Genomic DNA, 16,897 nt, shown 5'->3' with positions numbered 1-16,897 from the left:
ATGGCGCCACTACTTTTTCATGATTTTTTCTTGCTTTCTTTTTAAAAATGTCTTGTGTCTTTTGAAGTTTTAACCATGGATAGCTTATCATCCGGCTTTACTTATTCAAATATTAAGATTACAAACGATCAAAACGAAAATTTAACTTACAGAGTAGAAGAAATCACTGATGAAAATGCTGCAAATGTAAGTTTTAAATTTTTTTTTTCTTAATTTAATTGCGGATAATTCCGAAAAAAAAAAGATGTTATTAAAGGGACAGAACAGCCGATTTAAATTATTGGAATTTAAAAAAAAATGAAAATTCATGTGCCAAAAAATTTATCGTTGTAATTAATAATTTAATCAACGGTCTAATTGATACAACTATATCAATTAGATAACATTTATGCAGTATTCGGGGGTTCGGGGGGGGGGGGTACATATATATATAGTGTGAAATGTATGTCAGAACAGTTCTTTTACAAAAGTACTCCAATAGGCTTTCTAGTTTATTTATTTATTTATTTTTTGCAAAACACACACACACACACACACACACACACACATATATATATATATATATATATATATATATATATATATATATATATATATATATATATATATATATATATATATATATATATATATATATATATATATATATATATATATATATATATATATATATATATATATATATATATATATATATATATGTGCCAATGTTTTTTTTTTTTTTTTTTTTTTGGTGGTGGGGGTGTGATCGCTTCCTTTTTTTTGGGGGGGGGGTGACACATTCACCCTCAGTTTTATTTACCCATGTTTTGTAGCATTTTTTAAAATTAATTTTCTGTTTAGTTTGTTCTTTAACTTTTGTTGTTTTTTCCACCAGTACTTACATATTCTTTACTTAATTGCTATGTTGGGTCTGTATAAGCCAATCAAATGAGAAGTTAATTCAATTTTTATTAAAACACAAATACAATCTAAAAAACCTTTAACCAAAAAAGGCCCAACATAGCAATTAAGTAAAGAACATGTAAGTACTGGTGGAAAAAACAACAAAACTTAAAGAACAAACTAAACAGAAAATTAATTTTAAAAAATGCTACAAAACATGGGTAAATAAAACTAAGGGTGAATGTGTCCCCCCCACCAAAAGGAAGCGATCACCCCCCCCCCCCCCACCAAAAAAATCATTGGCATATATATATATATATATATTTGTGTGTGTGTGTTTTGCAAAAAATAAATAAATAAATAAACTAGAAAGCCTATTCGAGTACTTTTGTAAAAGAGCTGTTCTGACATACATTTCACACTATATATATATATATATGTACCCCCCCCCCGAATTCTGCATATAATGTTATCTAATTGATATCGTTGTATCAATTAGACCGTTGATTAAATTATTAATTACAACGTTAAATTTTTAGGCACATGAATTTTCTCATTTTTTCCTAAATTCCAATAATTTAAATCGGCTGTTCTGTCCCTTTAATAACATCTTTTTTTTTTTTCGGAATTATCCTCAATTAAATTAAGAAAAAAAAAATTTAAAACTTACATTTGCAGCATTTTCATCAGTGATTTCTTTTACTCTGTAAGTTAAATTTTCGTTTTGATCGTTTGTAATCTTAATATTTGAATAAGTAAAGCCGGATGATAAGCTATCCATGGTTAAAACTTCAAAAGACACAAGACATGTTTAAAAAGAAAGCAAAAAAAATCATGAAAAAGTAGTGGCGCCATCTATCGAGCATAGAAGAAACCAAGCCATAGCGTGGATTACAGAATTACCGCTTGGGAACGGTCAATATGCGTCGGTCGTGCTCGTCGAACGCAAAGTCGAAACGAAGAGTTAACTTCCGAGTACCTTCACTGTAACTTCTGAGAGAAGTTATGTAATAAGAGCTGTAACCGTAAGTATATTGTTTGTTTTTGTTTCTTGCAGAGTTTGTTTACATGTCTTTTCTCATTCCTTTCCGCTTATTTTAGTATTAATTTCAAAATAAAAAGCTCACATATTCCCGTATACTTAGAATCTCTAACCATTGCATTCATATTTAGTGATAAAAAAAATGTAAAATCGGTTGACCATTTACATTTGTTAATTGGATTCTAAGTTCAAATATATCTATACAAATATATCTATTACCATGGCGTTGTTGGATTATGAAAACCAAATGTTTCTTGAATTAATTCATGATGATGCTTTAGCAGTGCTAGCTAAAGGCATAGGTGTTGAAAGACTCTTTACAAATCTTATTAAAGCTTACAATGATCCTGGTAATCTTGTTTTGGTAATTGGAACCACAACTGTTGAGGAAGAATACATCTTGAATAAATTAGCTGATTCTGGTGTTTCTCCTCTTCCAAAGATTATAACTTCCGAAGTCAGTACTAAAGATCGTTATGAAGTTTACATGGCTGGTGGTGTCTTATTCGTGTCTTCTAGAATCCTTGTTGTTGATATGTTAGTTGACAGAGTGCCTATTAATCTTATTACTGGTTTAATAGTTTTTAGAGCTCATAAAATCTTGGAATCTTGCCAAGAAGCATTCATAATTCGGTTGTTTAGAATGAAAAACACTAAAGGCTTTATAAAAGCATTATCTTCCAACCCATGTGCATTTACTAGGGGATTTGCACAGGTGCAACGGGTTATGCGAAATCTTTTTGTCAAACATTTGTTTTTGTGGCCTCGTTTTCATGCTATTGTTGCAAGTAGCTTAGAGAAAGCAAAACCTGAGGTTTTTGAAATGCATGTGCCTATGACCCATGCAATGACTTCTATCCAAATGGCAATCTTAGACTTGATGAACTTTTGTGTTAGAGAGTTAAAGCACATCAACCCTTCATTAGATACTGATGAACTAACTGTGGAAAATGCTATTTCCAAATCATTTGATAAAATCATTAAATATCAACTTGATCCTGTATGGCATCAATTGAGCTCAAAAACTAAAAGGTTCATATCAGATCTAAAATTTTTAAGAACAGTGTTACAGTACTTGACACAATATGACTGTGTAACATTTTATAATCTCCTTAAATCGGTAAGAGATAAAACAACTATGGATGTTCATATGTCAGACTGGCTATTTTTAGATGCAGCAGACAATTTATTTGCAAATTCGAAAGAAAGAGTGTTTGGTCCTGAAAAGAAAAAAGGTTCTGATAAGCAAAGTAAGGCTTTCACTTTTGAAGAAAACATCAAATGGAATACTTTAAAAGACATTTTAGTGGAAATTTCCTCTGAAGTTGAGGAAGAAAAAGAAATGGCTGTTGTCATTGTAAATGATGAAACTATGATCCGGCAGTTGAAAGAAGTTCTTGCTATTGGTGGGCAAGAGTACCTTTTCAAAAAAATTTCTAAATTGTTTCCAAATGCTGTTTCTGAGTTGAAATTAGACAAAGATGTTCAAAAGTCTCGTAAAAGGAAATTGAAGGAAGATGAAAGAACTTTAACTCAAATGGCTAAACTCCATGAAGAAAAAGAGTGCACTTCTGATGAACAATCTGAAACTGAAACAGATGAACTTGCAGTCCTTTTTCCAAAACTGAATATTGAGTTCTATCCATTGAGGCATTCTATTGGAAGTCATTTCAAATTTCAAAATATATGTGATTTACATCACCCAAAATATTTTATATTATATGATGGGGATATGGAACTTATACGTCGAATAGAGTTACACCAAGCCACAAATTCTACTGAAAAAATCAAAGTTTATTTTCTTATTTATAGTGGCTCAGCCGAAGAGCAGTGTTTTCTAACAACTTTAAGAAAAGAGAAGGAAGCATTTGAATTTCTAATTAAGGAAAAGGCACATTTAGTGTTACCAGATGGAATTGACGGAAAGACAGGGGACCATCCTGACTTAGTTAGAGGCTCAGAATTAGCTAGTGAAACAGTAAATTCTAGAAAAGCAGGTGGCCAGATCAGAAAATTAGAGGATCAAAAAGTAATTGTTGACATGAGAGAATTTCGAAGTGAATTACCTTCGTTGATACATAGAAGAGGAATTGAAGTAATACCAGTTACGCTTGAAATTGGTGATTATGTATTGACTCCAGACATGGTTGTGGAAAGGAAAAGTGTCAGTGACTTAATTGGATCGTTAAATAGTGGGCGGCTATATACTCAAGCGCAGTCTATGTGCAGATTATACAAAAAACCCATTCTACTCATTGAATTCGATCAAAACAAAGCATTTTCACTTCAGGGAAAATACTATTTCAATAACAATGCAACTCACAATGTTACATCCAAATTAATTTTACTAACTTGGCATTTTCCGGACTTGCGCATTTTATGGTGTCCTTCGCCATATGCAACAGCAGAAATGTTTGAACTTCTGAAGCTAAAAAAGGAACAACCGGATGAGAAAAAAGCAGCGCTTTTAAAATCAGAAGGCAATGAAGGCGAAATCTCTACAAATAAATTTAACACTGTAGGTAGTGATTTTATTGCTAAGCTTCCAGGACTGAATTCTAAAAACATGTGGACTATTATGAGAAAGGTATCTTGTATAGCAGATCTAATTAATTACACTGAGGAAGATTTTAGCAACTTTTTAGGCAATTCTGGTGCTGCTAAGTCACTTTGGACTTGCATAAATGAGGAGATGAAAGCAGATGTACCATCAGAAATAAATAAAAAACCGAAAAAATGGAAAGCTTTCAAGAAATCAGCTGCATGATTTCTTTTTTCTTCTTTCCTTTTTTTTTTGTAAATTCAATTTTATTTGCAAAGTTTTTAATATGTTTAAGTTGCTTCTAAATATTTCACTTTGTAAATAAAAACAGAAATAAAATTTACTACTTTTAAATGGAATTGATCATTTGCAAGCAGAATATCAAGATTAGAAGCCTAATATATATATATATATATGTATGTATGTATGTAATTCTAATATAGAGATTCATAAATTTGAATTCTCTGTTTGGTAAGATGTAGTTGTTAACTGTTTAGCTATTAACAACGACATCCAACAGAAGTAAGAAAGAATTACTTGGGAGTAAATAGTGCTGAAAGTTAAAAAAATAATTAACTGAGTATATCTTCACACTGGTAGCTAAAAAATATTTCACCGCACTAATAAGAGATCCAAAAACATGTATTGCCTTCACCTCAAAAAGTAAAAATAAAAATTACTGTTACTGTCCCATAGAGCTGAGGAGCTGTCCATTCATGATGTCATACTTTTTTCAATGTTTTTTACCCTCCATTATCACACTTGACCTTCCGCCTCCATCCTCCCATCTGTCACATGTCACACAATTTTTTCATAAACATATTCTTGTAAAAAATGCATGACATCACACTTCATGTTGTCCCCTCCCTTCCCCTCAAAATATGACATCATTTGTGGACAGTCCCTAAGGTAGAATTTAACTGCTTATAAAGATATTCTGACCTTTTTAAGGTTTTTGCATTCAGGGCCCTGTTGTGGTTTTTTCATTCTGCTGAGCCCAAAATAAGGGTAAAACTGCAGCCTCCAAATGGTGTGCAGTCAACCCTGGTTTATCGCGGTTAATTCGTTCCAGACTTTACCGCGATAACTGAATTTCCGCGAAGTAGGATTCTGTATTTATAAACCAAATATTTTCCTAATTAGAGTGCCTAAAACTTACTTACTACAATATAAATAGGTTTTTAACATAGTTAGAGCTCCCTAGGCATGAAACAGCACCTTAGACCCTATTACATTTGTATTATTTCATATATTGCACAAAAACAGAATAAATGAAATATATTCGAGGTAATAGATATCACAGTTAATTATTGGGAAATAAACTACACACACACATGCAGTTCTTACACACTACTACTAATCTATGAAAAAAGCTCAACTTGTTTGATGATGAATTAACTGCCAGGTTAGTGACTGTATATATGCCCCGGTTCTTCTTCTACATTTATCCTCATTAAAGGTATTACGGATACAACTTTAAAAGCTAGTACATTGTTGACCACCAGTTACAGATGTATTTATCCCCTAGTAATAATACAGTAACTTATACTTCCCAGTTAGTGTTTCATGGTTAAAATGAGATAGTAATTCCCTACACTTTCTTCGGCAATTTTATACCTCCACTCTCTCAACTAGTACAATTAATGCCCTTCAGAAGAGCTTACCTTACTTAAAAGACGTACTTTGTCATTCTTTTGTGGGAAAAAGTTTACACGAGCGCATAATAAAGGCTAATTACTATATTTGAAAAAAAAAACAGAAAAAAACGCGATGTAATGAAGTTGCAAAAGTTAAAGCGCGAAATAGTGAGGGACAACTGTATGCAGCTATGGGACTAACTTGTAGCTTTACACTCTAGCTTTCATCTCTTTTCAATGGGGATTGTAAAGTAACGCCATATTTGTGAAACTTTTGTTGATGTGGGCACTTTTTTTGTTAGAAATTAATCTGCTGTCATTTGGGCAATCAAAGGAGGGTATCAATTAACCCCCTTCCCCTGGATTTTGTAAACATAATATAGTTTTGCATTTTTGCTTGTATTTTGATGTTTTTTTTTCTATGAAAATCCAATATATAAAAATGTACTGTGACGGTGTTAGTTATTAAACTCTTCAAAAACAGCTCAATCGATTTTCATGAAAATTTTTATGTGTATTTGTTAGGTTTGTGAATAGGACCTAAAGTATATTTCATATCACTAGGTTATCAGGGTGTCCCTATCCTGATTTTTTTTTTTTGAAATTCATCTAATATATAAAAATCTACTGTCGCGGTGTCAATTATTGAATTCTTCCAAAACAGCTAGACCAGTTTTCATGAAATTTTTTATGTGTATTTGTTTGGTTTAAGAATAGGACATAAAGTATATTTCATATATTCAGTAAGTTACCGCCCTATAGCCAGGGCTAAGGCAGAAATGCATGAAATACACTGCCAGCTCAGTCAATTCCAGCCAAGGACTGCAGTTTCGTGCTTATTAGCACTCATCAGTTCGGCATAGGAAGTGACTGAGCTGGAGGTGGAAAACCTCTTAAGCAAGCCAAGAGTGCCAAACAAACTGGTAGCAAATATAGAATTAGCACTGACCAGACGAGTGGCCGAAGCATGGTTCAGTTCAACTCGAAGATTGAAGGCAAGACATGGTATATTCAGTAAGTTACTGCCCTACAGCCAATGCTAAGGCAGAAATACATGAACTAATTCTATATTAGCTACCAGTTTGTTTGGCACTCTTGACTTCTTTAAGAGGTTTTCCACCTCCAGCGCAGTCACTTCCTATGCCGGGCTGATGAGTGCTAATAAGCACGAAACTGCAGTCCACGGCTGGAATTGACTGAGCTGACCGTGTATTTCATGTATTTCTGCCTTAGCCCCGGCTATAGGGCGATAACTTACTGAATATACCATGCTTTGGTCACTCCTCTGTTCAGTACTAATTCTATATTAGCTACCAGTTTGTTTGGCACTCGTGGTTTCCTTAAGAGATTTTACACCTCCAACTCAGTCTTTTCCTATATCAAGCTGATGAGTGCTAATAAGCACAAAACTGCAGTCCTCATCTGGAATTGACTGAGCTGGCAGTGTATTTCATGTATTTTATATCGCTAGGTAATCAGGGTGTCCCTATCCAGATTTTTTTTTTGATCATTGTAAAAACCATTGGTGAAAATCATTGTAAAAGCCTTGCTTACATTAATTACAAACATTTCATTTGCAGACCAACTGAAGATGGCAACAAAAATTTTTTTAAATCTAATATATAGAAATATCCAAACAACCAAAATATTTACCATAAATAATTTATATGGCAGAACAAGGTTTGCCGGGTCAGCTACTAAATGTATAAAATGACAAAATCCTAATATAAAGCTCTGTTGCCTTGTACATGAGCAAATTTTCAATCACAGGTATAGCTTTTACAAGGTCCAGCAGACATCAACTAGACTAGAAATGTTATACAGACTATCAGAGAATCAATTGCATTGAATGCTTGATGTAAGTTAAGATATTTTTTGACTGATTTTACTCTTACTTGCTTGATGTATAATTTTCATATAAAAACATTGTTTATAAAGTACTATTCATTTGCGCTATTCATTACAACAGAAAAAAGCACCAAGAAAGTTTTGTAAGTTTGGTTGTATTTTCTGCATGTGAAAAAGACTGAAGGAAGTTTTTTTTCAAAAGAATATTCCCTAATTAATTATAATTGCTAATGCTTTGAGATAAGAAGTTACTGAAATATTATTTGAAAAATTATTTAATTAAAGTTAGCTATTATTGCACCTATATTATTATAGTTTGGGGTAATTAATCCAAACTTGATTTTTTGTGCTGCATATTATCCGTATCTACCAACTCTTTTATGCTTTTAGCATTCCACAATACTCTGCTTGTGGAACATATTCCATAAAATATATCAATCTGCAATTGTCAAAGATTTATTCTCTTTGTTCTCTTAAAAATCCTTCCCCCCCCCCTCAAGACAGTCTCAGACTTTCTCAAGAATCTGAGACGTGCACTTCGTTGTTTTTTCTGTTACCAGGCACATTACCTCTAAGCAGAAGTGTCGATCCCCTTCAGGGCTAATGATGCACCCTTCTATTGCTGCAGAGCCCCCTAAGAATGAGACTCAGTATAAAATGTGATCAAAACCCCTCTAAAGTTACCCCTCCCCTCCAAATTTCAATGGCTCAGTGTGCACGATGAACCCTCCCTTCTCCTCCTTGTGGGCTTTACAGCCACAAATAATAAGCTCGAAAAATTTTCTTACTTTTGCTGATTAATGGGATATGCAGTTCTGTAGTAATAAAAGTAACAGAAGGCATACTGTAGGTAAATTGAAAAATATGAGGTTATATTCTGAAGCTTAGGAAAAAAAGTGATGGGAAATTTAGTTTAAAATGTAAAAAATAGGTACCAAGGAGTTATATTTTTCTGAAGAAAAACTTCAAATAGCAATGCAAAATCCATATTTGTGTATAAACTATGATAAACTAATTATGCACAATGAAAATAAAATATGAGAATTAAAGTAGAAAAATAAGACTTTTATGTCTATCAGTTCTGTCCATTATTTTGAATATTTCCAAGCCGGACAAAGAGCACCTGCTCATTGCAAAGTGTATCGTAAAACATTGAAAACTATGCTCACTTATATATAAAAACATTAATTTTTCATAGCTCTGGGTATGGGAGCAATTGATTCTCCTGATCCCAAAATGAAGGACCTGCTATCAGATACTACTGGATGCTATTTTTCGCATTTATTATTTTTAAAAAACACTAAATCAAAAGATGAAACATCAAATTTAGTAAGTGACCTGGGGGGGGGGCATTTTTCTAATGAAACCAGAAAGAATATGCCGTACAACCAACCCCCAAAACAACCATACGGATAAGGTTTTTTTGAAACATTGTTTTATGAACATAATATGATTCATCAAAACTCAATTTACTTGTTGTAATTGAAAATATTAATGCTTTTTGTTTAAATTTTAGTTGAAATTCAGATCCGCATTGATTTGAATACTTGTCTTACCTATAAAATATCAAAGAAAGAGATAATAGATTTTTTTCTTTCCTACTTCTTCTTTTTCAGAATTAAGGAACTGTTGAAAAGAAAATGCAGACTTCCAATGGTAATAGCATTCACTGGTTTCGCAAATGCTTGCGTTTGCATGATAATCCAGCCCTTGTTGAAGCTGTTAAAAATTGTCAGCATTTTTGGGCAATTTTCATCTTAGATCCATGGTTTGTTAAAAACATGAGAATTGGTCCAAACAGATGGAGATTTTTAGTGGAAACACTTACAGATCTTGATTTAAGTTTAAGGAAGCTTAATTCAAGGTTAGTATTTTTTTATTGCTTTATCAATAATTTTTGACACATATAATTGTTTCAAATGTTTGTACTTGTATGGTTATCATATTTAATAAATTAAAACTATCCCTTTTTACTATGTAATGCATTTCAGTTTATTCATGAATTTTTCTGCTTTGTTTCTATGGCTGCTTAACACTTTGAGGTCTATGCTCGAGCCTCACTCGGGTTGCCGGTATTAGTGAATGGAACTAAGCCTGACATTCTCTCGGGGTCAAGTTTTTACTCTCTTAGCTATAAAAGTACGAGTTCCGTACGTTTCTAACCTTTTTAGATACTATCTACGAACCTTTTACTTTCAAAAAAAATATATAGATGGCAGCACCAGGCAGAAATAATTACATGAATCTTGAAAGAATAGTAGGTTTAAATTCGAGTTTGTGCTTTGGAAATGTACTATACAAAAGAAATTTTATTAAATAATATTTGTTTTCAAATTAAACCTATTTTTCAGATATTTGTTCAAGATTTAGGTCAGTTTTTAATTGAGTCTGGGTAAACTTTTATGTTTAAAAATGATGTTTTCCTATGCAGGACTTTTTTTTTTTAGTTTCAGACATGCTTTTTTCAATAATTATTAAAAATCGATTTTTATTTCATTCAAATAGTTCCTTTATTATGAAAGAAAACACCTTAAAGTATGTAATACAATAAAAATTACTAAAATACACATCTTAAAAGTATTTTTTACAAAATCATGCAAAGCTCAAAAAAAACCCCAGTCTGGAGGGAGATATGCGGTATGAAATGGCTCATACCTAAAAGTGTTAACTGTGAGATTGTTAACTTATATTTATTGCTAAAAAATACTTTTTTTAACAAGGTTGCTTGAGAATGAGAATTTATCTGAAAAGCATTGCATAAAAAGTATGTGAAATTCTCTATTTTAAAAGGTTAATTTAGAATAATAATGCAGTCAACTCCAAAGGGACTGGCTAAAACAGGCCCAGATCTACATACTCGCAGAGCCCACAATGTGTGGGCTCTCACATGTGTGAGCGTCAACCTCACAAAGTGTGAGGTTACCAAAGTGTGCGGACGCCACTAAAAGTGTTCTCAGCCCTTAGTGGCATAGAAATCCAGTAGGCAGTTAGGGACCCAGCTAATTTTTGCAGGGGGGCCTACAATTTTATAGATCCGGGCCTGTGCTAAAACCTTCGAATTATTGGTAGTTCGAGTTATATCACAGCCACCTCAAGAATTTAGAACTCAAAGAAAACGTCAAGATAAAGGAATATTCGAGTTATGCGACTTTGAATCATAAAAAGTTGATTGTAGTTAACCTTATCGTCAATGACCGGGTACCTGGTTACCTTTTTGCGATTTTTATCATAATTTTTACCCTTTCTAACTAGGTCTTGGTAAAATTGCTTTTAAGTCTTGTTACTTACATGAATCCAAACAAAAAAAAAGTTGTAACCGTGTTTAAAAAAAGATTTTAGGGGGTGTTTTTCAGCATTTAATATTTTTATACCTATATTCAATAACCGGGTACATATTACACTGCACATCAAAAAATAACCCTTCAAAATGCTTCTGACACTATTCTTGATGATTCTCATGTAAAAGGAGTCCTTGAATCAAAATATGACCACCGTTTTCCCCCATCACTCCTCCTCCCCTCCTTTGATACTGCGCCCCCTAAATTTATTATGTTTTCGGCAGTTACATAGCAATTACTTATATTCAATAGGGAAAACAGCATTGTATTCACCATTATTATATTTCTGAAGGGTTAGAGAAGTGTATAGTTCAAAATCATGAGTATTTGTAGCAAGTTGGGACTCAAGCAAGTACCCCCCTCCAGTGGCGCAGCCAGAAAATTTTTCTGAGAGGGGTTTTCAAAATTCTCACAAACAATTTTTTTTTTTTATATATATAAAGGTTTGTTTTTTAAATTTTTCATTAATTTTCTTGGTGCAAAACCAAAGTATTGAACTCACTTCCCATGCCCAAAACATTTTTCACACTGTAAAAATATAAAACTTAATTAACACTTGAAAGCATTTCATATTACATACAAGTCACACTGCAGATCTTAGACACAGAGAATCTTTCTGTGTTATATTGACATTTATTCAAATTACATTTACACATATAATTAAGATTTTAAATGAAATTTAGTATATTCATAATATGGATAAATATATTTTTACATTTCAGAGGGTAATACACTCATTGTTTATCACTATTCGATTAAATTCTTCGAAATTATCGAATCATTTGATCAATTATGTCAACATTAGATTTTGCTTTGTTATAAAAAAAATAGTTGTGACTTTTGGTTACTCCAGAGTTGCTTTTGTTTCGATGTGAAGTGGAAAACAATATTCCAGCTTTTTTCTTTTTGTTGATGTGCAAACTCATTTTTACATCATCAGTGATATCGAATAAGGAACTTCATGTCTCTCGATATGTAGACAATAATATTTCAGTTGGAATATATGATCTGTCTTTTTCTTTTTTTTAGTATACATATGAATATCAGATGGCATGACAGCAAAGGTTTAACAAATGATAGAGAGGATAAAAATTACAGATAATATTTTTCGATGCAATGGGCCACATGTATGAGCTTCGCTGGTCTCATGTGGTTCGCGGGCCTTAAGTTGAACATCACCATAGGCGGATTTAGGCTGTGAATTATGGGGGTGCAACAATACAGCAGTGGCGTAGCTAGGGTGGGACGAAGAGGGTGGTCCGTCCCGAGCGGCATACTTTTCGGGGTGGCGATTCAGCACTTTTGATGTGAAAAAAATCAGATAAGGAAATCATACTTTAAATCTAATACTGGATTCAATGAGAAAAGAAACTCTTTTTGAAATGTAAGGTTTTGGTACGACTGAACGGTCATTTCAGTGTTCAAAGTTGAAATATTTCTGAAGTGAGCCCTTAAACCTACCTTATTCACTTAACGTCCTTAAATTATTTTTTAACACTTAAATTTTATTTTTAAAACTTACATTTCGGAAAATATTAAAATAATATCAAATATATTTCTGTAATATAACATCTGTTTCTATATGCAAATATCAAATATATTTCTGTAAAAGTTGTTTCTTTGCCAGTGCTGAGTTAATGCAGGGAAAACAAATTGTCGGAACTTGATTACCGAATAAAAACTGACTCTCTATCGTCCCCAAAGGGTAAAACTGACTTCAGTTTTGATAAAGATTCGGTAGAGAACCCCATCCCCCCAAACGTTACTTTTAACTGCAATTTTTGATGTAAATTCAGAATATTTCTCTGAGATAGTACCTTTGCTTCCTTAAATGAAGTTTTCAATTTTGAGTTCGATAATTTTCAATGCTTTAATGTATTAGATACGTCTCATTGAAAGGGTGGCAAATAGAGTAACCGCCCCGGGCGACAGAAACTGTAGCTACGCCATTGCAACATAGGGGATCGGGAAGGGGGGATACAGCACTGCAAATGGCGACTAAAGCTGCTACTTTGACGGCATTCGACTATTTTGACGACAAAAGCGACTATTTTGCAATCAGTTGTAGAATACGACGACTATTTTAGTAAGTGTAACTAAAATTCGTAAAAAAGCTAGGTTTTTTTTTCTCCTAGGAGAAAAAATTGTAAAAAAAAGTAAAAGCAAAATCGCTTTTTAGTTACCGGGGAAAAATGAAAAGTTTTACCGCGTTTAATTTTTGAAAACAATTGTTTTAAAAAGTAGGAAAATGAAATGTCATAAAACATTCACGACCAGAAAAAATGTGATGATTATATTTTTGTATAAAAAAGTTTCGTTTTTACGATCGAGGTTTTCGTAAAAGTATCGTTTTTGCGAGTGCGATTTTTGTAAATTATTAGTTTTTGCAATCGCGATTTCTGAAAAAAGTTTGTTTTCACAACTACTTCTTCTTCCCTTTTTTTTAAAACTGTTTTTTGGTTTTTAATTTCTTTCATTCGTACTATACATTCATTTTTTTTTAACGAGAGCTAATTTTCTTTCGATCGGAAATATCATGAATGTGACGTTTCGAGCTCTTTTCAGTCTTTTACTGTTGTCTTTAATTAACAATCACACAATAAGAAATTATGTTACAATGTGTCAGTGCTGGTTTCTATAGTATTTATTCAGGGTTGGTCTAAAATTTGAAAAATATTTTTTCAAGTTTTCCTTTAAAAAGGTTGTTTAGAGAAAATTTGTCCCGCGTAGGTCTGTCCCACTTCATTGCATTAATATGATATAAATGCTATTTTTTTTTAAAAAAATAGAAGACTGTTTTAGAAACTATATTTTCTGTACCTGGTAACTATTTTGGAGACTATTACTTGTATTAAAGGCAACTAAAGCAACTATTTTTAGTAGTGGAACTCAGTGATAGCCCTGCCCACTCCTTCAGAAATTTTTGAAATTTTACAGTGGAAATGTTGGGTTTTAGTTGATTTCAGAGTGATGTCATTGCACTGTTTACTGGAATGATGTGTAAGGATTTTATATCGTTTTTGAGGAAATATATCACAATAGCCATATTTTTTGACTCAAATAGCCATGGTTGTTTTAAAGAAAAATAAAACTGTAGTGTTATACCAATACATACCCAATTACAGAGTATAAAAGTAAAACACAAATACAGCACTGAAATATAATTAAAGGAATGTTTTTATTTGATTTATGCAATTATTTATCATCTTTCTTTTTTAAATGGAGAAATACTTCCTTTTAATTCGTGTAGTACAATTTCTCTTGCACTGGCGATGAGTGGTGACTGGGTCACACAATAAGCTACATATTATTGTATTTTTTAGGTTTGCTTTGAAGTAAATTAACTTGCAATTAGCTGTAGAAATATATAAGTTGTTTTACACAATTCTTGAGGAGAAATATATATTTCCTCCTGATAAAATATATTTCTTTTACATTTTCTTTGAAAATCCAACGAAAATTGTTGGGGGTGCCGCGCACCCCCGCAAATCCGCCTATGAACATCACTGGTATAAATAAATGAAATACTATGAATTAACTATGAAATACCAAAGTGTAAGACCTAATACATACATCCACTATTACAATAAAACTGGAGAAACATTTTTTCTGACGGACCATTTAGCGTGAAACGTAAACAAAAAATGTTGAAAAAATAATAAGGCATTTCGCTGTTTGGTAAAAACAAGATACACACATTTCCCAAGATGAGGGTAGAAGAAAACGTTTCAATTAAACAGAAAAAAAAAATTATTTTCCTGCACTAAATTTTCGAAATTCAAAATGGTACCCGGGTACCTTGTTATTGAGAGAGTAAGGGAAAAGTTTGGTCATTGACACTAGGGTTAAAAATGTATAAAAACAATTTTTAAAAAAATAAATATATAAATAAATAAATACTTAATAATCTTTCAGTTTTGCATAATGAAATAGTTGCACATAAATTGTCATTTTTTAAAACCTTAGTTCTGTTGTTCTATTCGCTTTATTATGTTTTTATGTTTATTATGTCAATTTAAAATTTTCATGGAAAGTATAGTTTTCAAATAGGAAACTTTTGAGAGCAATGTCATGACACAAAACTATTGTATTTTATTACATGTTTTTTAAACTGAGCTACTCGTCAATTTTCTCCGTGGGGACTTCGATATCACACTTGTTTTTCTCAACATGTTCTTTCTCAACACCCCCCCCCCCCCTCCCTTTTTTCACAAAATATCACACTTCACCTTACTCCCTGCTTTGTCACATATCATGCTATTTTTCATGAACATATTGTTATTTTTAAAAAAGTGTGACATCTAGCATACCTAGATAGACATGCATGCCGTGTCCAGATACAATTGCTGAGCAAGGGCGGACCCAGAAATTTTTTTTAACGGAGGGGCAATTGAATTTTATTACATGACCATTGCTACATATCCTGGTTTGCAAATGTTTATCACAAAGTTTTGGACTTCAATTCGAAAACATATCTGGGAGAGAAGAGCCTCAAACCTCTCTTCCCCTAACTAAAAAATTATCAAAGATCGCTTAAAATTGCGTTTTTTGAATTCAATATCAAAAATTAACCAATGGAGAGTCACCTCAAGCGAGGGGGGGGGACAATTATCCCATCGGCCCCTCAATTGTTACTGTGGATATTTCCATTCATTGCCTTTTAATTATTAAGTAGTATCGATATTGAACATCAAGTTCAAAATCTGTAGATAAATTAATGAAAAAATTTACCTCTTGCTTTCATGGATTGATTGAAAACAAAAGGCATTGTTTGATTTAAAAAAAAATTACCATAACCAATACATATTATATATATATTTTCCCACACCTGCAGATAGTTTTGTTCTGTATGTGCAAATACTGTGTTAAAATAATTTTCACTTTCAAGATTTTTTCTTCTTACATTTCTTTTTTTTTTTTTTCATCTGAAGATTGTTTATTCTGAGAGGTCAACCTGAGCAGATTTTTCCAAAATTGTTCAAGAGTGGAAGATCAAACTTCTGACATTTGAAGCTGATACAGAGCCTTATGCAAAATTAAGGGATGAAAAAATTGAAAGCCTCATGAAGTCTTTAGATGTTAAAGTATTCAAGACCATGACAAATACGTTATATAATCCAGAACAGTAAGTTATTCCTCTTCTCCCTGCTCTTTTTCTGTTAATGCAGTTAATAACAGAACTTAAATGATATTTTCAGAATTCTGTTCTACCTCAAGTTGATTTTACTTTGAGTGTGAAATTTCTACATATACGCCTTTTCTTTAAATTTAAACGCTTAGATTTGGTAATTATGAATTATAGGCTGAGTTTTGGTAATGTGCTTCTTTGATTACAAATAATATAGAGTTAGCAGATATTCCAATGTAACTTGAATTGTAATTCAGTGGGTTTTTACTTCATTTGGTAGAATATTTTTAATAGCTATGAGACTTTTAATGACTTTTTTGTCTCTTAGTTTTTTTTTTTTTTTTTTTGAAATTTTTGTATTATGATGGCAATTTTGGTATGAATGAGGTACCAAAATTTTTGAAAACTCACTGCAACCATGTTACTGTATCTCTGCCAGCTCTTTTGAAGCATTGCTGTTCATTAGTTTTTTTTTTT

General features: G+C 32.3%; 2 protein-coding genes across 2 annotated transcripts in view; both read left to right on the top strand.

Annotated features, from left to right (window-relative positions):
- Positions 1 to 2,077: 2,077 nt before the first annotated feature.
- LOC129222475 (DNA repair endonuclease XPF-like) lies at positions 2,078 to 4,698 on the top strand. Its single transcript, XM_054856989.1, has one exon. The coding sequence runs from the start codon at positions 2,148 to 2,150 to the stop codon at positions 4,692 to 4,694; it is 2,547 nt and encodes an 848-aa protein (XP_054712964.1). The 5' UTR covers positions 2,078 to 2,147; the 3' UTR covers positions 4,695 to 4,698.
- Positions 4,699 to 9,594: 4,896 nt separating this feature from the next.
- Positions 9,595 to 16,897, top strand: part of LOC129223094 (cryptochrome-1-like) — a 33,451-nt gene continuing 26,148 nt past the window's right edge. Inside the window, 3 exon segments of the mRNA XM_054857661.1 lie at positions 9,595 to 9,818; positions 16,224 to 16,264; positions 16,267 to 16,417. Of these exon segments, the coding sequence (XP_054713636.1) occupies positions 9,595 to 9,818; positions 16,224 to 16,264; positions 16,267 to 16,417 (416 nt within the window).

This window comes from Uloborus diversus, chromosome 5 (assembly GCF_026930045.1).
Source record: "Uloborus diversus isolate 005 chromosome 5, Udiv.v.3.1, whole genome shotgun sequence".
NCBI lineage: Eukaryota > Metazoa > Arthropoda > Arachnida > Araneae > Uloboridae > Uloborus > Uloborus diversus.
Note: the sequence above shows the minus strand (reverse complement) of the source record. Positions and strands in the feature narration are given on the sequence as shown.